At 37.1% G+C, this 23,114-nt stretch overlaps 1 protein-coding gene across 4 annotated transcripts in view; it reads left to right on the top strand.

The window, feature by feature from the left end:
* RBM33 (RNA binding motif protein 33) overlaps window positions 1-23,114 on the top strand; it is a 115,650-nt gene that overhangs the window by 18,143 nt on the left and 74,393 nt on the right. For 2 of the 4 annotated variants that reach the window (XM_045564610.1, XM_045564611.1), the window contains exons 2-6: window positions 295-373; window positions 7,347-7,395; window positions 9,756-9,832; window positions 11,369-11,681; window positions 15,451-15,570. In XM_045564610.1, the coding sequence (XP_045420566.1) occupies window positions 295-373; window positions 7,347-7,395; window positions 9,756-9,832; window positions 11,369-11,681; window positions 15,451-15,570 (638 nt within the window). The remainder of the gene's footprint in view (window positions 1-294; window positions 374-7,346; window positions 7,396-9,755; window positions 9,833-11,368; window positions 11,682-15,450; window positions 15,571-23,114) is intronic. The other 2 variants (XM_045564613.1, XM_045564612.1) reach the window with 1 other exon arrangement.

Here is a 23,114-nt window from a genome sequence, read left to right as displayed (position 1 = left end):
ATTTTATAAAGAAAACATTTTACTAAAGTTTGTGTTCTTAAGAAAACTCTGTTTCATTAGTGATTTTTCATGCCTAATAGTGTTCAGTAAATTCATTTTCTTTGTGTAGTTTTGTATTTTTACAATTTGTGATTATTAAATGGCTAGTGCATTTCTGACAGTTGTATATGGAACTTTTGTAATTTAAAATGTCAAGTCAGGAATCCTTATGAAGTTGTTTTGGTATTGGAGTTATTGGTATTGTATCTCTGTTTTAATTTGGTCAAACTGACCTCAGTGCACTCTTCCTCACAGATGACGACTTTGACCAGTTTGATAAGCCTGGTGCAGAACGGTCCTGGAGAAGAAGAGCTGCTGATGAGGATTGGGACAGGTATGTACACACCTGTGCTTCATGTGCACGTCTGTGCTGAATTCCTATTATTTTGTCAGTTGGCTGCAAGAGAGGTAGGTTGGTTGGTTGTTTTATTTATGTATTTAATTGCTGGACAGTATTGCTTGAAAGCAGAGAGGTCTTTACTGAACAGTGTGTTGGTTACCTGATGTCTTTTCTGGGTGGGCTTATTCCTACTGGGCTAAACTGAAGGGTTTTCAGGTAAAAAGCTGCCTGATGGGCTCCTGTTCTTGTCTGTGCTGTATGCAGGGCTGCCGGCAGAACACAGGTCTTCCTTTCTCTCTCTGGGTGTGTACAGTGATGGTACTGACTTTGTGGGCACCAGAACCATTATGGGCATAGTTGTATGCCAGAGTTCCTTTCTCTCCACATTGTACCCAATATTTGGCTAGACTTTAAATTCTTGCCATTCTAGTATGTGTGGAATGTTACCTTACGAATTTTAATTTGCATTTCCTGATTACCAGTGAAGATGAAAATATTTATTTAGGAATACACACATGCACACAATAAAAAAAAATCCACAGTGATGATAGATGTCAATTCAACATAGTGGTTACCTCTGGCAAGAAGATCCAATAGAAGTTAGAGGATGTGTGCTGGGAGAAGTACACAGTGGAGCTTAATGTGTGAATAGTGAGGTTGAGAAATGATGACTATTCTTTACAACGTTCTTAACTTCTTAAATACTGTGTTGAGGAAATGTAAACATTACTTTGAGTTGCAGTCAATTTGAAAACATTGATGCCCTACAAGTTTTAGAAAATAATCTGTCATGAAAACTAACTCTTACAGTCTTCATAAAGTTGATTACTTTTCTGTGACCCATGCAATGTATTGTCAGGATTCTTTAGAGAAACAGAACCAATAGGATATATATATATATATATATATATATATATATATATATACACACATATATATATATATATATATAGTTATATAGAAAGAGATTTATCATGAGGGATTGGCTCATGCAGTTACAGAGACTGAGAAGTCCCATGATCTGCAGAGCCGGTTCTGTAGTTCCAGTCCAAGCCCAGAGGCCTGAGAACTGGGGGAGCCAGTGATATAAGTCCTAGTCTGAGCTTGAAGGCCTGAGAACCAGGAGCACTGATGTCCGCGGGCAAAAGAAGTGTGTGAATTTGCCTGAACTCTAACTTTTTGGATGATGTCTGCCCACATTGGTGAGGGTGAGGGTGGATTTTCCTTACACAGTTTACTGATTTAAATACTAATTTTCTCTGGAAGCACCCTCACAGATATTCACAAAAATAATAGTTTTACTAGCTATCTGGGCATCTCTTATCCCAGTCAAGTTAACATAAAATTAACCAACATGCAGTCTATAAAGAAATCAATTAACACTTAGAACTAAGTCTTTTCTATAAAAGAAATAGTCTTACCAGGAAGTATTCAAGCTAGTTTTGTTTAAAAGACTGTGATGGTAAGCTGAATAAAATATAAAGTGGTTCTTTTACTAGTTTACTCATCATTTGGAGTTCCTCTTTAAATTGTCTGTTCATATCTATGTTTTTCTTTTTCATTGCTTGTTTTTTTCTTATTGACTTTAGGGATTCTTTATACTTTAGTTTTTGTTGCTTAGAGATACCTTCCCCCAATCTGTGGCACATGTTTCCTTAAAATATAGTTTTTAAATAGATTGTTCAAAATAACAGTCAAATTAATAATCTTTTTATTTTTTTTGATTAAAATATGAAACAAATTTATTTGGAAATGTTTTTCAGACTTACAAGAAAGTCGCAAGAATAACATAAAAACTCCCATTTGACCTTCTCTTAGACTTACTAGCTGCTTTTTGTTATAGAATCCATGTTATGGTTCTCACTCTTTACTTGTATGTAAAAGTTCTTTCCTGTACTGTTCGGCAGTAGATTGTAGGCACCATGCCCTTACTTCTGAATGTTTCAGTGTCTTGTTTTTTAGTGTGTATTTCCCAAGAACCAGGATTTTCACTTACATAAATATTGTATAATATTTAAAGTCAGGAAGTTTAGCGAACATCCAGTTCTGTTTTTTAATCTACAGTGGTTATTCAGATTTTTCAGTTGTCCCAATAATGTCCTTTCTAGCCAAAAAAAAAAAGAAAAAAAAAAAAAAAGAATTTCTTTTGTTCTGGTTCAAGATTCAATACAGGCTCATTCGTTGCATTTTCTCCCATTTGTTTCTTAATGTGGAAGAATTCTGTAGCCTTTGTCTTTTATGACTTTGGCATTTTTTGAAGAGTGCAGGTCACTTACTTTGTAGACTAACCCTCAGTTTAGGTTTGTTTATGTTCCTCATGACTAGATCCAGGCTGTGCACTTCAGTCAGGAGTGCTGGGTGGGTGGTTCTGTGGCCTCCCCAGTGCACACTTCGGGAGGCTCGGGAGGGATGTTGGTTAAGGAGGTTCTGCTTTTTGTCCTTAAGACACTCTTCTCTCCTCTGTATTCTGGATGTGTCCTCCATGTTTCTACGAAAGTTTAAATGTTTTTTTACAGTTAGATATATAATCTGCCTAGAATTGATTAAATTGATTGATCTTTAACTTACAGAGAATTTCAAGCATATGTGAAAATAGTGCAGTGAACTCTATGTACCATCATCAGGTTTCACCAACGACCAGTATGTAGCCAGCCTTGTTTTGTTCGCACTTTCTACAGCCCCCCTCAAGTCACAAACAGAATTTCTTCTGACTTCAGAATGTATCTCTCTAAAAAGAAAGAGTTTACAAATATGGCCATAATAGTTATTGTATCTAGGAAATAATTACTTATTAATAAATACCTTGTTAGCGTTCACCTTTCTCTGATTGTCTTATTTTTATGTGTGTGTGTATGTATGCATATGTGTATATACATATATAAAATACATGTATGAGTATATTATGCATGCAGTGTAGATACCTATCTGTGTACTTTTTTTATTGTTGGAATTGCGTCCAAATAGGGTCCATATATCGTAATTAACTTGTATGTTTTTCAAGTGTTGTTTCATCTTTTGTTCTGTGTAATTTTTGGTGAAGAAACAAGGTGGTTTGTCTTCCAGAGTTTCTGCTTTTGCTGATCGCATGCCCTGAGGTGTCTTCAGTGTGTCCCTTTACCCCTTGTATTTCATGTCAGCTAATAGTCAGATGCAGAGGTGGCTGGGATTTTGGGCTTGAGTTTGGAGAGGGCAGGGCTGGCTGTGTCTCAGGTGGGGTGTGGGAGCCACATGGGTCTGGTGGCCTTCAAGTGGTGATAACTCCCTCTTTTTCTCTTACCTGTGGTACTTCTACAAACTATTTGTTTCTTCTGAGGTACAGATTATACAGAAAAGACAGGATAGGTGATTGATTCTTTCCTTTTATTTACCAACTTTCAAAGTAATAAGTCAAGCTTAGCGTACTCCAGGGGTGTTTTATTTTTGAATCATTTTGAAATCATAGATTCAGATATTGGTTGTATTTAATCCATTGCAGTTGTAATATTGTCTTTATTGATGGTCAGATTGCTCCGATATTTGTTCACTTGGAATTTATTCAGGTTGGCTCCTGAGTCCATTTGACATGACTTAGCTGTCTTTGTCAGTTTTCTTGCTTTCTGCTCTGATGGAACTTGTTTTTGGTCATGGTGTGAGACAAGGTCCTAGTTTTTTACTGTTTTCCTCAGTATGAATAACAGTTGTCCCAGTATTGTTTATGAACAAGCTTCCTTTTTTCACTATCTTCAGTGACAGGTTTGCGTATATGAAGATTCTGTCACGTGTATTTATTTGATATGTGTAGGCATAAAACAGCCTCTTTATGCTGAATAATAGAGGCATACATTTGGAAGTTAAGGAGAAGAGTTTGTCAGAAATTGTTATAAGAAGCTCTTGCTGCTGTGTTGCATTAATGGTAGGTATATTTGGAAGAATATGTCATTGCTGAACCAGCACCTGAACATTTTAAGTTTAGAGATGTGCATGTCTCATCTGTGTTCAGGCAAGAAGGAGACAGCACACACGAAAGTTTTAACAAAATAATTTAGTGAAGGGGGACTATATACAGGGCAGGGTTTGAGAATTAATGAGGCTGTGAGCACCCGGGGAGTAGGTAGCAGTACCCCAGCTGGTGGGAGTGGTGTCCTAGAGCCCAGGGAGAGCTCTGGGGGAGGGGAGGCAGTAGTCTGTCCCCTCTTGGTGCAAGTGAGAAGGGAGGGGCCGGTCTTTCTCCTCCCACTTGGAGACATTCTTTCAGTGCCTCCCATTGGCTGAACCTGTCCGGAAGCCAGAGGCTGGGACAGCCTGTGTTGCAGTCCAGGCACAGAGCAGGCAGACAGGAGAGTGGACTGGAGTTGGGAGGACCCGGAGACAGTGATGGCCCCATGCGCAGTGGTCTACTTGTCACTTAGACTTGCAATTTTGAAAGGCTGCAGCCAAGTGGCTGACAACAGACACTTGTTTCCCAAAAATCGTCTTTTAGGATACTTCTGTTTTATTTTATTTTATTTTATTTTTTTATTTTATTTGGAGTTGAAGAGTGGCGCTGAGCCCCCATCGTGGGGGGTGGTGGACCCATTTCCCCCATTTCTGTTTATAAATAAAGTAAAAGTATACTTCCTTTCAAAGAACTGATTGTCTCTTACCTTTGATAAATATCTGCTGAAAACGTTGTTCTTACTCAAATAATAATTACTGGCGTGGAGTCTGCATTGAGCACAAACCTATTCATCAGCCAGTGCTCATTTCATTTCCTAGATGAGCTGCTGTTGGTGTCACTCAGTGTGACTGCTCACTCCTTTGAAACTACCAGATGTGGACCAGTCACTTCCATTAGTTCATTATATTTGGCAACAGTCTGTATACTTTTGATAGTTTCATATATTTAATAAGTTTCTTCTATGTATGTCCTTTGTGAGGATGCGACATTATGATGGCAATAAGAGGAGTATGTTCAGTTTCTTTGGGGTATGTGCATAGTAGTTAGGACTTGGACTCTGAAGCTGGACTGAGTTCACCTGGTGTCACCACTTGCTACCTGGGTGACCGTGGGCAAGTTATTTGACATCTCAGTATCTCTGTTTTCACCTTTAAAAAAATGGGGATGATGCCAGTATCTACCTGATAGGGTTATGATGTCATTTAAAAAGCTAGTACATGTGAAACACTTTGCATGGTGCCTGGCACAGAAGTGTGGTGAGTGGATGTTGTTGATTGCTTGAGTTATTCATATTATTTATGCTTGTTGGAGTCCCGTGGTGTAACCCTGCTGTCTCCCAGCCTGCTGTCTTGGTAGTCATGGAAACAAGTGCTAGTTTCCATTTGCTCTGTATTACACTCATTTTGTAACTTGTATAGTTATCATTTTTCTTTCAAAAATGTTTTTGTTTAGAAAAAATAGGTAGTCATTAAAGGGTGATTTCTTCTTTCCATGTACTTATCTTTATCTCGTCAGCAAAAGGCACAAATACTTCCTAGAGTTTTGCTTGTATCACTGTTAACACCTGTTTTTATTACTGTCTCAATTACCGTGCCCTGGGAAAATGGTATTACCTTCCATTTTCAGTTAAAGGGATGGTATAGAGGGATGCCTGTCTTCAAGGGCATGCTGTGTGTTTTTGGCCATCTAGAATCAAATTCTCAAATGGGGCTGTTGTAAATATTGTTGGCAGACAGTGTTTTTTCCCCCTGCCTCTGGAGGATAATTGTAACACTGAAGATACAAAATTTGTATTTGTAGATGATTAGTGGTTTAAAAGTGTTGGAAGAAGCCGTATACTGTTCTCTTACCAACTGTCTTACACAGGTCTGTGAAAGATTGTTTTTTTCAGGGGCTGCCCTTGTGTTGCGTCTGTCACTGCTATGGGACCTTAGGCAAGTTATTTAATGTCTTGTCCTTATTTTCTTTATCTGGAGATGAGGGCATGGAACTTACTGCAGATAATGTAAAATAACTAAGAAAGTCTTTAGTGCATGAACTAAATGATTTGTCCAGTTTCTAGCTCCAAAAGGTATATGAAAACATGCATTTTTGTTATAACTTAACATATATAGCAAGATAGCACATAAAAAATAAATGTGGTTTTTGAGTAAAATAATGCTGGTGATGATCTCTCAAAACTTACAGAATTTTGTAACCAGAACCTCATAAAAAAAGAGTAACAATCCTAATAAGAATATTGGTGTATGTAGTTAAACCTCCATGGGCATTTGCACCTAGAATCAGTCAATCTGATTGTTTCCTCCCTCTATATTCCTATGTGTTGGCCTTTAAAGACATTTGCTTCTAAGAGATTGATTTACCCATAATTCAAAACATAATCCAGTGATAGCCATCTTTATCAAGCAAAATGATTTTTTAAAAAAATAAATGCAGTGGAAAATGTCTTCAGCTTCTTGATTTGCTAAGAGTTTCTATTTTAATTAGGTGAAAACCTGCTCCCAATCACTTCAAAACAGAAATATGCTGGAAAAAATTGCAAAAGACTGATAGAACTTCCATGCTATGCAAAGATAATCCCTTTAGTTACTGTGATTTGATTTCACGTCCTCATCTTTTTTAAAATTTTTAATTTTTTTTAGTTTTTATCAGTTTGAGTGTCATATGGTCTCTTGTGGTTTGGTTTTTATCTTATTGGGCATCTTTTCCTGTCTCATCATGGGTTTTTAAAGATAGGAGAAAGCTTAAGATATTGCCTATTATAGTTTCTTTTACTTATTATTCAATACATCCAAAGAGATTAAGATCTCACAGTGAGGTACAAAACTAAGATTGGAAGTGTAGTGAGCCACCTCCTATAGCAATGCCTTAAAAGACAGTGTTCCCTATGCATTTGAAAATACATTGTTTTAATTAATTAAAGGGAAAGAAAAGTATAGCAGAGTTAACATGAAAATACCCAAACCCTTACTTTGGTAAAATTTGAGTGACCTACACAATTTTTAGTCTTACAAGGATAATCATTGACATGTCTCCTTTTTTCCCCTCCAGTGAACTTGAAGATGACTTACTTGGAGAAGATTTGCTATCTGGCAAAAAGGTAAGAAATATAGGTCCTTTTGAAATGAAGCAATAGTCATGTAATTGTACTGAAAATATTGGAGTACATCACTTATGCATGGGATGTATTACTGGAAAGTTGTGTATAGGTTAAAATTTTGTAAATTGAATTATTTTTCAAGTACACAGAGAGTTGACTGTTTATTAGTAAATTCTCTAGTAATTGTAACTAAAGAGATAAATCCTTTGAAGCAAATATTTTGTTTCCTACTATGTCCAAAGCAGTATAGCAAGTATTGGTTTTGTGACAACGGTAATATAAAACTACTCCTTGCCCTGTAGGAGCTGAAAAATTGGAGGTTAATATTTTGCATACTGGTTCTGGATTTCACTTTTTGGGGGCATTCAGAGATAAGCTTAAAGATGAACATACTCAAATATAGCAAACATTCAAATAAATAAGAATAAGTCTAAAACCTAACGTAGGTTTTTAAAAAGCCTTTTTGATCAAGTAAAAACTTTGAAGCAATTATCTTTAAGTGTGTATCTATTTATACATATCACTCTACCAATACATTTCAAGCATAATAAAACATATATAAAAGTAGATGTGCAAAAAAGCAAGAGATGAAAGTGAAATACTAAGTTTTTTATTTTATTCTTTAATAGTTTAAAAACACTATTCTCATTTAATATCAAGATATTTCTTTATGCTTAATTTTTAAAAGATTTCAAGTTAAGGCCTACTAGAGGAAGTGCCAGTTCTGCCACTTTCTTATAACTTACTATGTTACATTATTAGCACTATTTGTTTTAAACTTACTATACTTTCCTTTTTCTTTATTAATAATAAAAATTATTTTAAGGCACACGAATATGTTTTAGGATTCTCTTAAAGCCACTTTTTCTTCCTGTGTTGTTTTTTATGGCATCATCAGCCTATAGGTGGCCTGGCCTCAGACTACCGCAACTTCCCTTCCTTCAGATGGCTCTGTCATCATCTATAGCTCCAAGAATTAGTTTAGTTATCTATAAATCCACTTCATTTAATAGAAGTAAAGTGAAAGCCTAGTGAGAGAGTCCTAAGGGACTCAATCTTTCTTTGTCATGCGGGGAAGATGGTTCTGTTTTCTGACTGTATCAGTGGATTATTTTGCACACCCCTTTTGAAATGCTCTCACTTAATCTTTTGTACCTGAAGTGGATACTTTTTCCTTTGTATTTCTTTAAGATGGTTTAACAAAGAATAACAATTAGATGCTAAAAAGGTTTAAATGTAGTAAAATATTTTCCCATGAAGTTGGATTTCTATCTCTGTGTATCCTGGTTTGCTGTGTGTTTCTTTCCAGGGAGTTCCACTGGCCATAATTCCCCTGTGTGTGCACATGTTTTCCTCTTATAAAAGCTTTGGTCAGGATTCTTATCAATGAAGATAGAAGAGCACTGTTTAATAGTAATACTGACTATTCAGGGGAAGTGATCTTACTTGTTTTTATTTGATGAGTTGATTTTTGTAACTTGGTCACCTTTGGCTGAAGCCGGAGCACCCTCGGTGGTGGTGCGTTCTGGTGGTCTCAGTGAGAAGGGCCCGTCCCCTGCTTGGGACGTTTTGGAAGTTTGTTTACTTTGGAACAGTTTTAATGTTTTTCTCTGATTTCTTCTTTTCCTCTGTTCTTTCCTAACATAAATACATTGTATCTTGTAGGAATCAAAGCGTTCAGGGAATATAAAAAAGAAAGCCTAAAAAAATAGATATAAGTGGCCGTGGCTAACATTTTGCCTTTTGTCCTTTCATTCTTTTTCCATGTATTTTTAAATATAATTGAAATACTATATGTCAAACATTACTTCTTTTTAATTTAACATTGTATCATTGCCATCTCCCTCTTGTCATTAGGCATATAATGGATACATCATATTTCAGTGTTTGTGCACACTAAAGTCTATCTAGTCATTTCTGTGTGCATCTACTTAATTCTAAAATTACACTGTTTATGTTGTTTTAAAAATGTTTATATTTTGGATACTGATTCTTAAATTTAGTCATCTTTTAAGAATACCCTTCTTTTTTGTGTGTAATAAGGAAATATTGTTTGTAAGGGTCCACTAAAGGACTTCTTACCTTTTTTCTTTTGTGTTAGATTTAGAATAAATATGCTCATTGCACTTGCCGCTTCTATACTTGCCTGTGACATCTAAATGTTAGTCTGGGGGAGGCAGTAAAGATGCCATGTGTGGAATACTTTGATTGTCCCATGGTGATATCAAAGGGAGAGAATCTGGATGGCAAACATTTTAATATTGTAAGATTAGAAACAGTCCCATCAATGTAATTTTGCACTTTTGTAACAAGTCTTTGTGGAAGTGACACATATTAATTCGATTTCTTATTTTAATTAGAATCAGTCAGATTTGTCAGATGAAGAGCTAAATGATGATCTTTTACAGAGTGATAATGAAGATGAAGAAAATTTCAGGTACTCAGCATTACTTCATTAAAATGTTCTTTATTTAATTAAGCTGACATGAACTGTTTGTAATTTATAATTATAATGGGATATAATTGAATAATGTGGTATTATATCTTTAACATATGATTATATTCTAAATGGAATATTGGTATAGCTGGGAAAGCCATGTGGATTGTTCTATAAACAGATCAGCTGTTTAAAATTAGTAGGTCTTGCATTTAATGACCTCCATGCATGTTCTGTTCAGTTTAGGTTGTGAAAGCTCAGTACAGATATGTACTGCTCTTTAAAGAATTTTTTTATTTGGATGGAAGGCATTGGCCTCATACGCTTAATCCTTTTGCTTGCAGTTTGATGTTGCTGACTTTGTTCACGTTTCAGGCAATTTTTATTTACACATACCTGTTTACTGAATTACCATTTTGAAAATTCCTTTGGATTGTATTTTAGATTTGAGTTGACTGAATATATTGTAAGAGAGGACAGAGATACTTAGTATATTCTGGTAGGTGGAATAATTTTTTGAGTTTTATGAAGAAACACTGGGAAAGTAATAAACACACTTGCTGGTTATAAATGTAATTAACAGTTTATGCTATTTGTTACTGAACCATAGATTTGTAACAGATTTTCTAACATAAAGTAGTTTTTGCGGGTAAAAATATAGTTTTAAATTATTCAAACAGTTAAATAAATTTCCCACTTCCATTCTTTGACATCACTATTATATTTTGATCTTTTGAGTGAGTTATGTTGCCACTGAGAAATATACCATTGGAGTATTTTAGTCATAGTGTCTAGAAGTATGTGATATATTCAATTTTTTGTTAGAATTGGATATTAATATGTGTGAACATAGATTTATCTGCACGATCTTGCTTTTGAAGTGTTGTCTTGCACCTGATTGTCTGGCATTTAGCTGTTGTGATTTATTGGTAGGATATGATTCTTTATAGTTTTAAAACTCTTTTTTATTTTACTCAGAAATTATGAACCATTTTTAAAAGGTATTTGTGACTAGTATAAACTATTTGAACACTGAAATGTATTTCATACAGATTTTTAACATTTTGATTTTTTTAAAACGAATTTATAATTTGTACCATAGATATAAGAAAGAAAAATTGTTCTTAAAATTCCAGCTGATTTTCTGCTTATAGAATAATATTCCTGTTTTTAGTTTAAAATCTTAGCAAACATATTCCATCCATTTTGTTCTATAAATTAGAATGAAATATAGTCTGTTTGATTTCAATTATGGGCTTTTGCCAGTCAGACCTGCTTCCTCATCTGGTTGATGTGATGCTTTTGGTCAAATAACCTGCAACTGATGAAAAGTGTGTGCTGAATCTGGGGTGCTGGCTCAGTGTAGCACATTGGGCTTTGTTTTCCTCATTGTTGGGGTAACTGCATTTATCAGTAACTGGAATAACTTTTCACCAATCATGGTTTAAATCTTTGTAACAACTAATTTGTATAATGATTTAGTTTTGAGCTCCACTCTCATTGGATGCCTTTCTTTGTGTTTTTTATCCTCTCTAGTTCTCAGGGTGTGACAATTAGTCTCAATACCACATCTGGCATGGTTACATCATTTGAACTGTCTGACAACACTAATGACCCATCTGGAGAACAGGAATCTGAGTATGAACAAGGAGAGGATGAACTAGTGTATCACAAATCTGATGGATCTGAATTGTATACTCAAGAGTACTCAGAAGAAGGACAGTATGAAGGCCATGATGCTGAGTTGACAGAAGACCAGATAGAATATGTGGAAGAACCAGAGGAGGAGCAACTTTACAGTGATGAAGTGTTAGACATTGAAATCAATGAACCTTTAGATGAATTTACAGTGAGTCTTTTCTCCTTTGTATGGCCAAAGATAACCTGGCTTCCCATGCATAGGTTTCTAGACTGATTTGAAATCTATTTCCCTCCCTTGGGAGGGAGGGAAATTAGACCTTATTATCACTGTCTGCCAGTTTCTTTATCTGAGCTATGACAAAGTTTGTGTTGACAGCTTGTTTGGCTAAAGGTAATGCTCCTTTGTCATTCTGGAAGGCTGCAAAGAAACGTGACCTTGAGGATTGCACCCTAAGGAAGAAAACAGCTTTGTGTGGTGGAGATACCCTGTCAATTGTTAGAAGTACTTAATGCAGAGCTTTTATCCAGGCTTTAGACAAGATCTGATAAAGTCCTTCTAAGGTGAAAAGATTATTGACCTGCTAAAGACATCTTTAAGGTGCTATATTCCAAAGTGATTGATGTCCTGTTCATTCATCCTTTTTATAACTGAGAGCTGTCTAAACCTGAATAAAGAGATTGGAGGTTAGTTAGGAAATGTCACATATAATCTGTTATCTATAATTGGGAAGCAAAGATTGTGCTGATTTTTATTTTAGAAAGATGGTTTTGGTAGGTAGTTTTTTTTTTTTTTTAAGTTGAACCATCAAGACAGAAAAAGGTACTAGTGTTAAGATTACTCATCTCTGTTAATGAGTCATCATCAAGAGATTTGTTTTTTAAAATAAACACTTAATGCAATTTATGAGGACAGGACACAATCTCAGTAGTTGCTGTAGAATCCTAGGGTTTTCAGGAGTACAGGATCCCCTTGAGGCACAGGGTACAGGGGCTGCGGGGATGGGGTGGAAGTGGGCAGAGCCCGCCTTCTTGAGCCTGCTGGCCGTAGGAAGAGCTCTGCTTCTGTCGCTTATGTCTTCATTCACAGTAAGCTTGCAGTCCACAGAAAGGTTCCAAAATTGCTGAAGCTTGGTCCTTGATATATGTTATATATGAGAAATTTTGAAAGGGATTGTTTATGTGGAGCCTTGCAATGTTTAGTTCCAGTTATGATTGTATTAATATTTAGGTGTCTCAATAATTTTAAGATTTGATTTTTTTTTTGAATGCTTGCTCTTCAGTAGCTATAGTATTGAAAAAATGTTTGTAGTTTTGGAAAATAGAATCATGTACAAGGTACCATGGCAGACTTGTTATTTCAATAACCCTGTAATGATTTGTTTTAGTAATAAATCCCTCTCTAGTGTAGACAGGTCCTTCTTGTTTACTGGCGTGTTTGTATACTTTCTTAAAGTGGGACATGGTAATTTAAAATGCTTTTTGAAAATTAAATCAAGATCTTTTAGAAATGTGCCGTTATTCCCTAGTTACAGTATTTTATTATTTCTGCTGCTTACCAATAAAATAGGATGATTGGGTAATCACTCTGGGCTCCTTACCCCCTATAAATTCAATAGTTTAACAAATCTTTACTGATGTCCAAGCACGGGGGACACCAATAATTGTTAAACTATTAAATGAAACATGGGATTTACCTGTGAACTTAGAATTTAGTGGGAAAAATCACAATGTGGGAAGCGTTTGATAGAATTTGTGTGTGTGGCCACAGAGGTGGTTCCTCTCACTTTGGCATTCTTGGCAGAGTTTGTTGTGAAGAGAAATTTTAGTGAGGAATTTCCCTCTCATGTTCCTTTCTCAAACTTGAGGTTACATCTGGACCCCAGTTGTAATGGAATCCAACTAGATTATCCAACTTCTTGTGGTCTAAGATTCAGATATTGAAAAGAATAAAATGTGGCAATTTAATACTCATAGTACTTTTCTACATTAAAACGAATTAATTATTTTTCAGAATTTAAAAGAACCTTAAAGCAAAAAAGCTTTACGTAGAAATTCTGAGAGTGTCCATATGTTTGTACAGAGAGTGGTGAACTTCAGAGGTAGGAGTAATAGTTAAATGTCTTTCTCTAAGCAGTTGCAGCTTACCTTAATGCTCTGGTGTTACAGTTGTGGGCATTGTTTTTCCCGTTATTGGAATGGTCTGCAGTGGCTGCTGCCTTGCATAGGAGGAGAGACACAGGATTAAACTGTGAAGTGCTCCTTTCCAGCTGTCCTCTTGGGCTGTCACTAGTGCACAGGTCGTGTATTCGTCATGTGACTAATGAACACATGAGTAGATTGTGTCCCTGTGTACTCCAGTGGTATTTTAGTTTATTAATGAGTTATATAACTGTGTTTTGGTTTTTTTGGTCCTAGTTAGGATTTGTTAACCTGTGCGCTGAAGCCAGATTTGAACTCTGAAATGTGGATCACGAGCATGTTCTTTCTACTGGAGCCCCACCTGTAAAATCCCATGGAGGGGCTTTTGCGCCTAAGTGGGTTATGCACAAAACCACAGAGTTTACGATTGGAAAGGACACTGTTACCTACGAAGAAAGGAAGGGCCAAAGCCACTTGAAAGAGCTGGTAGCACAGCTCTGGTGTGCTTTGCTGCTACAACCCTAAGTAAGGTCCTTAAGTTCGTGCATTTTGTTGGTGCTGTTCTTGAGAGTGAATTGTGATTGCATTTTAAAACTTTTACTTTTGATTGTTATTATAGTAAGGAATGTATATTGCTTTAGTCAACAAACTATTAGAAAATGTTCGGGTGACTTATATTTTAAGTGCAGTTTATTTAGGGCCTCTAAAATGAACATAGAGATTTCATAGAAACTGTCCTGTAGAAACAATTTCAGGTTGACAGTTTATGTAAAGGGTAGCAGATTTTTGTTTCCTGGTGAGAATCCAGTGGCGTACACTATGCTTCATTGTATATTGGCTGAAAATTTCGATTAGCATTATCTGGCCTTATTTGAAATCTGAGTGTTCTGCTACCAGTGAATCATGGTAGTGATAATTGTTCTTTTTGTTAGGATGCTAACCATTTCTTTTGGAAAATAAAATGGAGTGTGTTTGGATCATCTTGAGAGAGAGGAAGTTGTGGGAACTAAGGTGGTTTGTCACCTAAATACAGCTGCTTTCTTTGGAGTTGTAGATGAGACGTTGTCCTGTGCTGTATGTAGTAGGTGGTTAATGCCCATAGGTGATTCACTCTTGGAAGGTTGTCTGCCTTTAAACCATTTTACTGTTCATTTTTAGCAAGTGGCCAAGGGACACAGGGAAGCCCACCTCCACTGAGTGGGATCACACCTTTTCATCGCTGGCTGGCAATGCCAGTAGAAGCCCTTCTTTCTTACGCAGTCGTGGTCTGCAGTCAACTTGCCTGCATCCTCCCTTCTTCCTAGAAGGGATGCCTGCCTGCTGATGACGCCCCTTATGTTTCCTAGAAAACGTAGAATTTTCCTCCCGTTTGAGGGAAAGGCCTAGTGGAGAAACTCATAATACCGTGATTTTAAAAAAGCTCCTATGTTGGATTGCCTGTACTTTTGTTGTCTTATATTGCCATAAAAATGGTGAGAGTTGGGTGTGATTTCAGCTCCCTTACTGCTGCTGAGCTCCTCTGTGAGAGCACAGGCACACTGTGTTCTGAAGATTGTTTTTCCTTGGTGCTGATTTGGAGAAGAGCTATGTAACAGGGCACTTGGAGTTGCAGCAGAGCCCATGTCACTAACCTTCGCAGCTGGGTTGGCTTGACGTGCTTTGTTCGTATTAACACGCAGAGGAGGTTGCATGCTATCTTTGTGCTTAGTGCTTTGTGCTCAGTCAGGTAGTTACCATAGTAAAATTTTCTATAAGCATGAATTATAAAGATGAAAAGTGCTTAAAAAACACCCTAAAGCTGTGTGAGAAAAACTTGTTTTCTCTTTAATGGCTGTTAGGATGAAGAATACTTGCAGGCTCGCGGTGGGCAGCAGGGGCTGCGCGGGCAGGAGGACTGTGTTGCTGGAGAGGCGTTAGATGAGATTACTGAGTCCCAGGTTGCTCCTGACACTGAAGAGGTATTTGTTCATCTTTTAAGAGTCAAAAGTTTGCTGGTTTTCTTCCCCCAGACATAAAATGAGCATCTTTTTAGCATTAGTGATAAGTTGGTAACATCTCTTCTTTGGATTATAAGTATAGTAAAAAACCTGAGCTTTCTAAACTTTGAGAAGTGAGTTCTGGTGTGCTTTGATTTCTAGATAGTGTTGTGCCCTTTAAGTGTGTTTCATTGTTTTAAATCTTTTATGGGGGTGTGGGTGGAAATCTTTCACAAATGTGATGTATGCTAGTGCTTTGAAAGTAGTGCTGTAATTATTTTTAATTAGTAACTTCAGTTAATTTGGATTATTATTGAAAAAATATTGCAGCGTTCCCTGTATTAGGTGCTGTTTTAGGTAAGAAACAAGGATGACAAAGCTTGATTCCTGCCCTCAAGAGACTGGTAGTCTAATATAGGGGAGAAAAAAAGACATGTGCAAATTCCTGTGCCTAAAAGCAGAGAAAGTGAAACCTCCCAAGGGAGGCTCAGACAGGGCTGGGAGCTCACTAGGAAACCTGGTGGGGCAAGGGGTTGGGTTGACGAGGTTTGTGGAGGAGGTGAACCTCTGTATCAGGTCTTAGAGGTGGATGTCATTTGGACTAAGCGACGTGGGGTGAGATGCAGGATTAAACTGGTGCTGTTCTCTAGCCCCAGAACCAGGTCCTATGGGCCAAGCATATAAGCCACAGAATCATTCTTCAGCCTGAAGACTTGCTGATTTTCTTTTTTTTTTTTTTTTTTTGAGACAGAGTCTCACTTTGTTGCCCGGGCTAGAGTGAGTGCCGTGGCATCAGCCTAGCTCACAGCAACCTCAAACTCCTGGGCTTAAGCGATCCTACTGCCTCAGCCTCCCGAGTAGCTGGGACTACAGGCATGAGCCACCATGCCCGGCTAATTTTTTTTGTATATATATTTTTAGTTGGCCAGATAATTTCTTTCTATTTTTAGTAGAGACGGGGTCTCACTCTTGCTCAGGCTGGTCTCGAACTCCTGACCTCGAGCGATCCACCCGCCTCGGCCTCCCAGAGCTAGGATTACAGGCGTGAGCCACCGCGCCCGGCCGACTTGCTGATTTTCTTAAGAATTTTCCTGATTTGTGTTTTTTCCAGTAATTTTCCTTAATACCTTTTCCCCTCTTTTTTCAAGAGATCATGCAAACTGATATTTATTGGCGTAGGCCATTTACTTTAGGTGTTACTACTCCAAGGCTTTAGAAACTCAGTCCATATTTATCCTTTCCTAATATAAATAATATTGTGGCAGTGTGTGAACCTGTATGTTGTGCACAATGTGAAACAAACATTTCCTGGACCCATCCTTTCTCCTCCTCCAGGTTTTCTGTCTCTTTCTCTCATGCTATTTGAAATTATTTGAAACTTAGAGAAAAGATAGAAGAATAGTACAAAGAACTCTTTACCCAGATTCTCCAGTTGTAGAATGCATTTAGTCCAAGGAACCAAGACAAAGCTGCAGGAGACCAGAGGCGGGTGTGTTGCTCACCACCGTGCTCTGTGGCACTCTCTGTTACAACACTAGCACCAGCCTAGGGCAAACCTGTAAAAGGGTGGTTGAGGCAGAAGACATCTGAGAAAAATCTAAGAAGCCAGTACAGGCGGGAGGGAAGCTGATATTGTATTGTGTTTTGCTGCACATTTTAAAACAGGGAAGGGTTTTGTAGATTTCTGTCTTCAGATGATCTCTGGAGATATAAACTGTTTTATTCTAAAGCAGTCAAAGAATAAGAATGTTAGCAAGTGTTACATTGCCTGGGTGCCTTATGGGAGTGACAGGGTATGGATTGTAGGTCTCCAACTTCAGTTGCTGAACTAGATTCATTAAAATGTTAAAACAAAAGTGGGCTGCTATAAAAGAATGGTGATCTTGTCTTCCATTTTCGGTGTCTTCTGGTGGGGCGAATGGAGAGGGAGGGAGGAGCAGGCAGAGAAGGAGCGCAGGAGAGACAGAGGGAGGAAGGCAGCACGGGACGAGAGAGGGGTCTTCGGAGGGACATTAGTGATCAGACCCAGCCTTAAAAAAATCAGCTCATAATGTGTGAGTTAATATGACAAAATACCTCAGACAGACAGAGAGGATTAACTTGGGGGAAAGTTAGAATTTTTTCTTATACTAATATGGATCTCGGATTGATCAAAGATTTCAGTGTATAAAAAAATAAACATACACATGTGCACATGCATACACATGCACCCCAAACTATAAATGTATTGGAAGAAAAGGTTTTAATCATGATATGTTAGCATTAGGCCTATCTACAAAACAAAACTCATCAAATATTAGAAGTTTATTTCTCACTAATGTAAAAAAATCCCAGAGGGCATTTTGGATCTGGTACTGGTCTTACCAGGTAATCAGGCACCCAGCCTTCGTCCGTACTTCCACTGTTCAGTTCTGGGGCTGCTGCTTCTGTCGTGGTCTACATTCCAAGCAGTGGGCTACAGGAGGACTAGAAGGCATCATGTCTCTCCTTTAAAGACGTACCTCAGGGTTCTCATACAACACTTGTGAATATATTGTTAATTAAACCTTTGTCATATGGCTGTACCTACTAGCCGGGGAAGCTGCTGCGTAGAGTGTTTTAGTTGACGTGTTCAGCGAAGATTGGGGTTATAGTTAGCGTATAAAGTTAATCAGGATATAAGAGTTAAAATTGAGTGTATAGCGTGTTTAGTGTATACTCTATAGGAAAAAGAGTGAATAATGTTATTCAAAAATAGAATAAGCAGCCTGGGCACAGTGGCTCAGACCTGTAACCCCAGCATTTTGGGAGGCTGAGGCAAGAGGTTCGCTTGAGGCCAGGAGTTCAAGAGCAGCCTGTGCAGCACAGTGAAAGATGGGGCCTGGTGACCCACCAAACGCACTGGGGTTCAGCTGCTCTGGAGATTGAGGCGGGAGGATCTGCTTGAGCCCAGGAGTTCGAAGCCACAGTGAGATCTGATCACACCACTGTACTCCAGCCTGGGTGGCAAAGTGAGACCCTGTCTTTTAAAGGGGAATAAAGTGCAAATGAGTAATAAGCATTTGAAAATATATTCAGTAAAATAAACGTTAAAACAAAATGGAGAATTTTACACTATTTTAATATTGGCAAACATCAAAATTATTGGTCAGATGTGGTCTCATTTAGTTGATGAAACATTTTGGAAACATTGCCAGGAGACAGTTTTTCAAGGGTTCTTCATTTTGCCGCATGTTTTGAGAGCAAATTGAGCAAAATTGCTGCCTGCCCTTTGTTCCAGAGTATCTTTTTGAGGATTTTTGCGTAGCAAATGGCCTTGAAGATACACTGTCCTTTGGAGCCAAGGGCAGCAGGCTTGCTTACTGCAGATTATTAGAGATTTGGGGTTTCCTATGTTCAGGGGTCCCTGCTGTAATACAGCCCGCTGTGTGTGCAGGGTCACCTGGCCCTTTTCACATGGCACAGTGGGAATGGGGCCTCAGGGAGCTGCTGCAGAAATGCCATTGCTGGTGTTATAAGTAATAAGTTGTCCTAGTCTCTGACTAGTAGTCTTGATCTTCTTACAGCCTCCATAAAACGGTGGCAGACTAACTTGTTAGCTGGCAAGAAGGATACAGTCTCAGACCCGTGACTGTTCCTGACAGTATCTAAAGCCTTAAAGCACTTGTCCTTTGACTCAATTCTACTTTAACAAATTTATCCAAAAGAATTAATCTAAGATGTGTTCAAAGATGTATGTACCTAGTTATTTATTTGTAGCATTGAAAATAAACGGAGCTGGCCAGACATGGTGGCTCACACCTGTAATCCTAGCACTCTGGGAGGCTGAGGCAGGAGGATCGCTTGAGCCTAGAAGTTCGAGACCAGCCTGACCAAGAGCCAGACCATGTCTCTACCAAAAATAGAAAAAAATTAGGTTGGCATGGTGGCACACGCCTGTAGTACCGGCTGCTCGGGAGGCTGAGGGAGGAGGATCGCTTGAGCTCAGGAGTTTGAGGCTGCTGTGGGCTGTGATGACTACACTGCACTCCAGCTGGGGCAACAGAATGAGACCCTGTCTCCAGAAAAAAAAAAAAAAAAAAAGAAATCAATGTCGATTTTTATGGAAGGCTAAATGAATCGTGATCTGACCTTACCATATAATACAGTATATCAAATGCTGCCTTAGCACTCTGTTTGATGTGGAAAGATGCTGATGGTATAGTAATTGAAAGAAGCAAGATGATATATTAATAATTTATAATTATAATTAATAATTCTTCCCCTTCAGCTCATCTGTAACTGCTTATCTAGATGTGTTTGCATAATTCTAAAAAATAATAGTCTGGATAAAGATGAAAATGGTGACCTCTAGATAGTGGGATTATTTAATATTTGCATTACAATATTTTATGATTTTTAAAAAATTATTATAATAAAAATAACTTTTATAAGTAAGGCAATATTCTCTCTTTCCTTTTAAAATAGGAAGAAACAGGGAAACACAAGGTGGTTAAAATTATGACCCTTTGATTTAGAAGGCAGAGAACTAGAGGTTGCATTTGTTTCATTCCTGTCATTTCTTGTTGCTGTTAAGTCTCTTAGTGAAATTTCCTAAGGGTTGTTTTCAGTATAAATCTTTAAAGCAGAAAGTAAGATCCCACCCACATTACATATGTTATCTTTTTTATACCATCTGCTAGGAGGCATAATATACCTAACCTTACAGTAGAGTATAGTATATCATATGCTGCCTTGGCTCTCTGACATGAAAAGATGCTGATGACGTAGTGAGTGAAACTAGATATTGTAATTAAAATTAATAATTATAATTAATAATTCATCCCCTTAAGCTGTCTCTAGTTTTTAAAAAAATTGTATGTCCCATAATTTAATTTAAATTAGAGTTTAAAAATATTTTATAAAATTATTTATACATTTACTTTTTTATCCTTCTTTCTTTGAAGGTTGGTTTAAGTTTTACCTTGTTGTTTGTTTTTTGTTTTGACTGAAAATTCTTTGTAAGGCTCTTTGTTTTTAGGACTTTTAATAGTCCTTATTTTGGAAGCAGGTGATGTGCTGGTCTTTCCCCCAGCAACAAATATTTTGGGCTTGTTTTCTTACAGTAGAATCACTGAATATTAGTCAACAAGATAAGTATTGAGAATGTGTGTACATAGTGCTATTTTAGGTGCTGAGAAGTAGATGTTGCTTACTATTTCAGCAACTTTTGTAAGCTTTGGTTTTGGAGAGCTAGTGATTCATCTTTTAAAAGTCTAAATAAATTATATAGTTCCCAGGGAGGAATAACGGTTTTAATGTCCCACAAATACCCGTGCTTTGGTGTCTTCCTAGTTCTTTCACCCATTTCTGTAAATATCTGCATTGTTGGTGAACATCCATTGTGCTCTACTGGGATTGGTAGCATGCCTTGCTCTGGACTGCTTCAGACAGAGGTAGAAGGCATGTTGCAGTTTTCTGGAAGACTTTATTCTAGGACCTGTGTTAGAGTGATCCGTGTTAGAAACTGAATTATAGAACTAAAAATCACTTAATTAATTTTAATTGAAAAGCCCATTTTAGGTGGCTCTTTTTATTTAACCTAATGTTCATATCCTTTACAGTTATGTGGCCACATTACTAGTTATCCTATTGTTTTCTAACACAGTTAAAAATGCTTGCCATTTTAAAAGTTTGGGCATGTTATAGAGAAAGAAATGAGAATTTTTAAGAAAATTTTTGCACCATTTAAAATAGTTAAAAAAATTGTGGTAACATTTACATTTAGGGGTAGGCATAGAAATGTACAGTAAATTCTGATACATGTGTACATCTAAGTTACCGACCTTGTATTGATAAGGAACATTCCATCACCCCAGAAAGTTCCTTCTTATTTCTTTCTATTCAGTCCTATTTCTCAGAGGCAAACTCTATTCTTATTTCTATCACCCTAAATTGGCCTTTCCTATTCTAGAACTTTATATAAGTGTAGTCACATAGTATGTGCTTTTGTGCCTAGCTTCTTTTGCTCAAAATGTTTTTGAGATTCATCCAAGTTGGGTATATTAACACTCCATTTTGTGGATACACCTCATTTGTTCATTCTCCTAATGATAGATGTTTGGGTTACTTCCAGTTTTTTTGTTATTATAAATAAAGCTACTATAAAGACTAAATTGTATATCTTTTCGTGGATGTATATTTTCATTTCTCTTGGTTATTAACTAGTAGTGGAATTTCTGAGACAGGGTAGAGGTATGTTTAATTTTATGAAAAGCTGCTCATTGGTTTTCCAGAGTGGCTGTGCCACGTTTTGATCCCCCCAGTAGTGTAGGAGAGTCACATTGCTCCTATTTTGTGGTGTTGTCAGTCTCTATGTTTAGTCCTTCTGGGGCCTTTGTCATTGTGGTTTTAGTTTGCATTTCTCTGACCTCTAATGATGTTGAATATACTATGGGGCTTTTATATATCTTGTTTGGGTCCAATTTTAGTCTCTCAAGATAAAAAGTGGGTTATCTTTTTATTTCTGTCTATATATGCTTGTGAATGGAATGCTATACATGGTTTATATATTCTTCATAGAGAAGGTATATTATTTACATTCACATTTTCTTCATAGCTAATATATCTTCTCTATGTAGAATATATACGTATACGTACTGCTTATATTCTAGATAGAGATGCATAGTTGTATATTCTGAATATCAAGTCCATTGGCATATACATGTATTATGAATATTTTCTCTGAGCCTGTGGCTTGTGGTTTCCATTTGTATCTTTTCATGAGCTGGAAATTTTGATTTTGATGAGTATCAAGGAATTCTGTGACCTGAGAAATCTTTGCCTACCTTGAAGTTGCAAGCGTACTATCCTGTTTTGTTCTGGAAGCTTTATAGTATTACCAAATTTTAGTTTAAGACTAAAATAGAGACAAAATCACACTGAATGGAAGAAGTCAACCTCAAAAGGTAATATGCTGTAATGATCCTACTTACATGACATTCTCCAAGAGATAAAATTATACTGGTGACCAGTGGTCAGGACTAGAGGAAGGCTCTGACCACAAAAGGACAGCACAAGGTTGTTTTTAAGGATAGAACTGTCCTAGAATGCAAACTTCTGGACCAGGTCTTGGGGTGCAGGTAAGCCTTGAACTATATCAAGAATTAAGTAAGCCTTGAACTCATACTGACACTCGAGTGTGGCTGACACCACTTGCTCAACTGCAGACCATTTGACAACATTCACTAAACTAGACTTAATTCAGCCCCTGATTACTGTCTCTTACTCCTAAATACGGGGCTTTAAAAAAATGCATCAATCTTGGCCATATGGTTTATCAAATTAACCTAACTGCCAAAATGTTGCCCTCCTGTATAGTTTTTAGCAAATGTTACCTGGCATTCCATTGACAAGCAATTTCATTGAATGGTAATGTTGGGCTACAGTATAAAAATCAAATTATCCTATGATTATACTGTGTAAAAATTTAAATATGTAAAGCTTTGATTTCATTATAGAAATTGCCAAAAATATTCAGAGTTTTGATTTTTAGCTACTGATTTATT

Source organism: Lemur catta, chromosome 11, assembly GCF_020740605.2.
Source record: "Lemur catta isolate mLemCat1 chromosome 11, mLemCat1.pri, whole genome shotgun sequence".
Classification (NCBI taxonomy): domain Eukaryota; kingdom Metazoa; phylum Chordata; class Mammalia; order Primates; family Lemuridae; genus Lemur; species Lemur catta.
The sequence above is the reverse complement of the archived record's forward strand: the minus strand, read 5'-3'. Positions and strand labels throughout refer to the sequence as shown.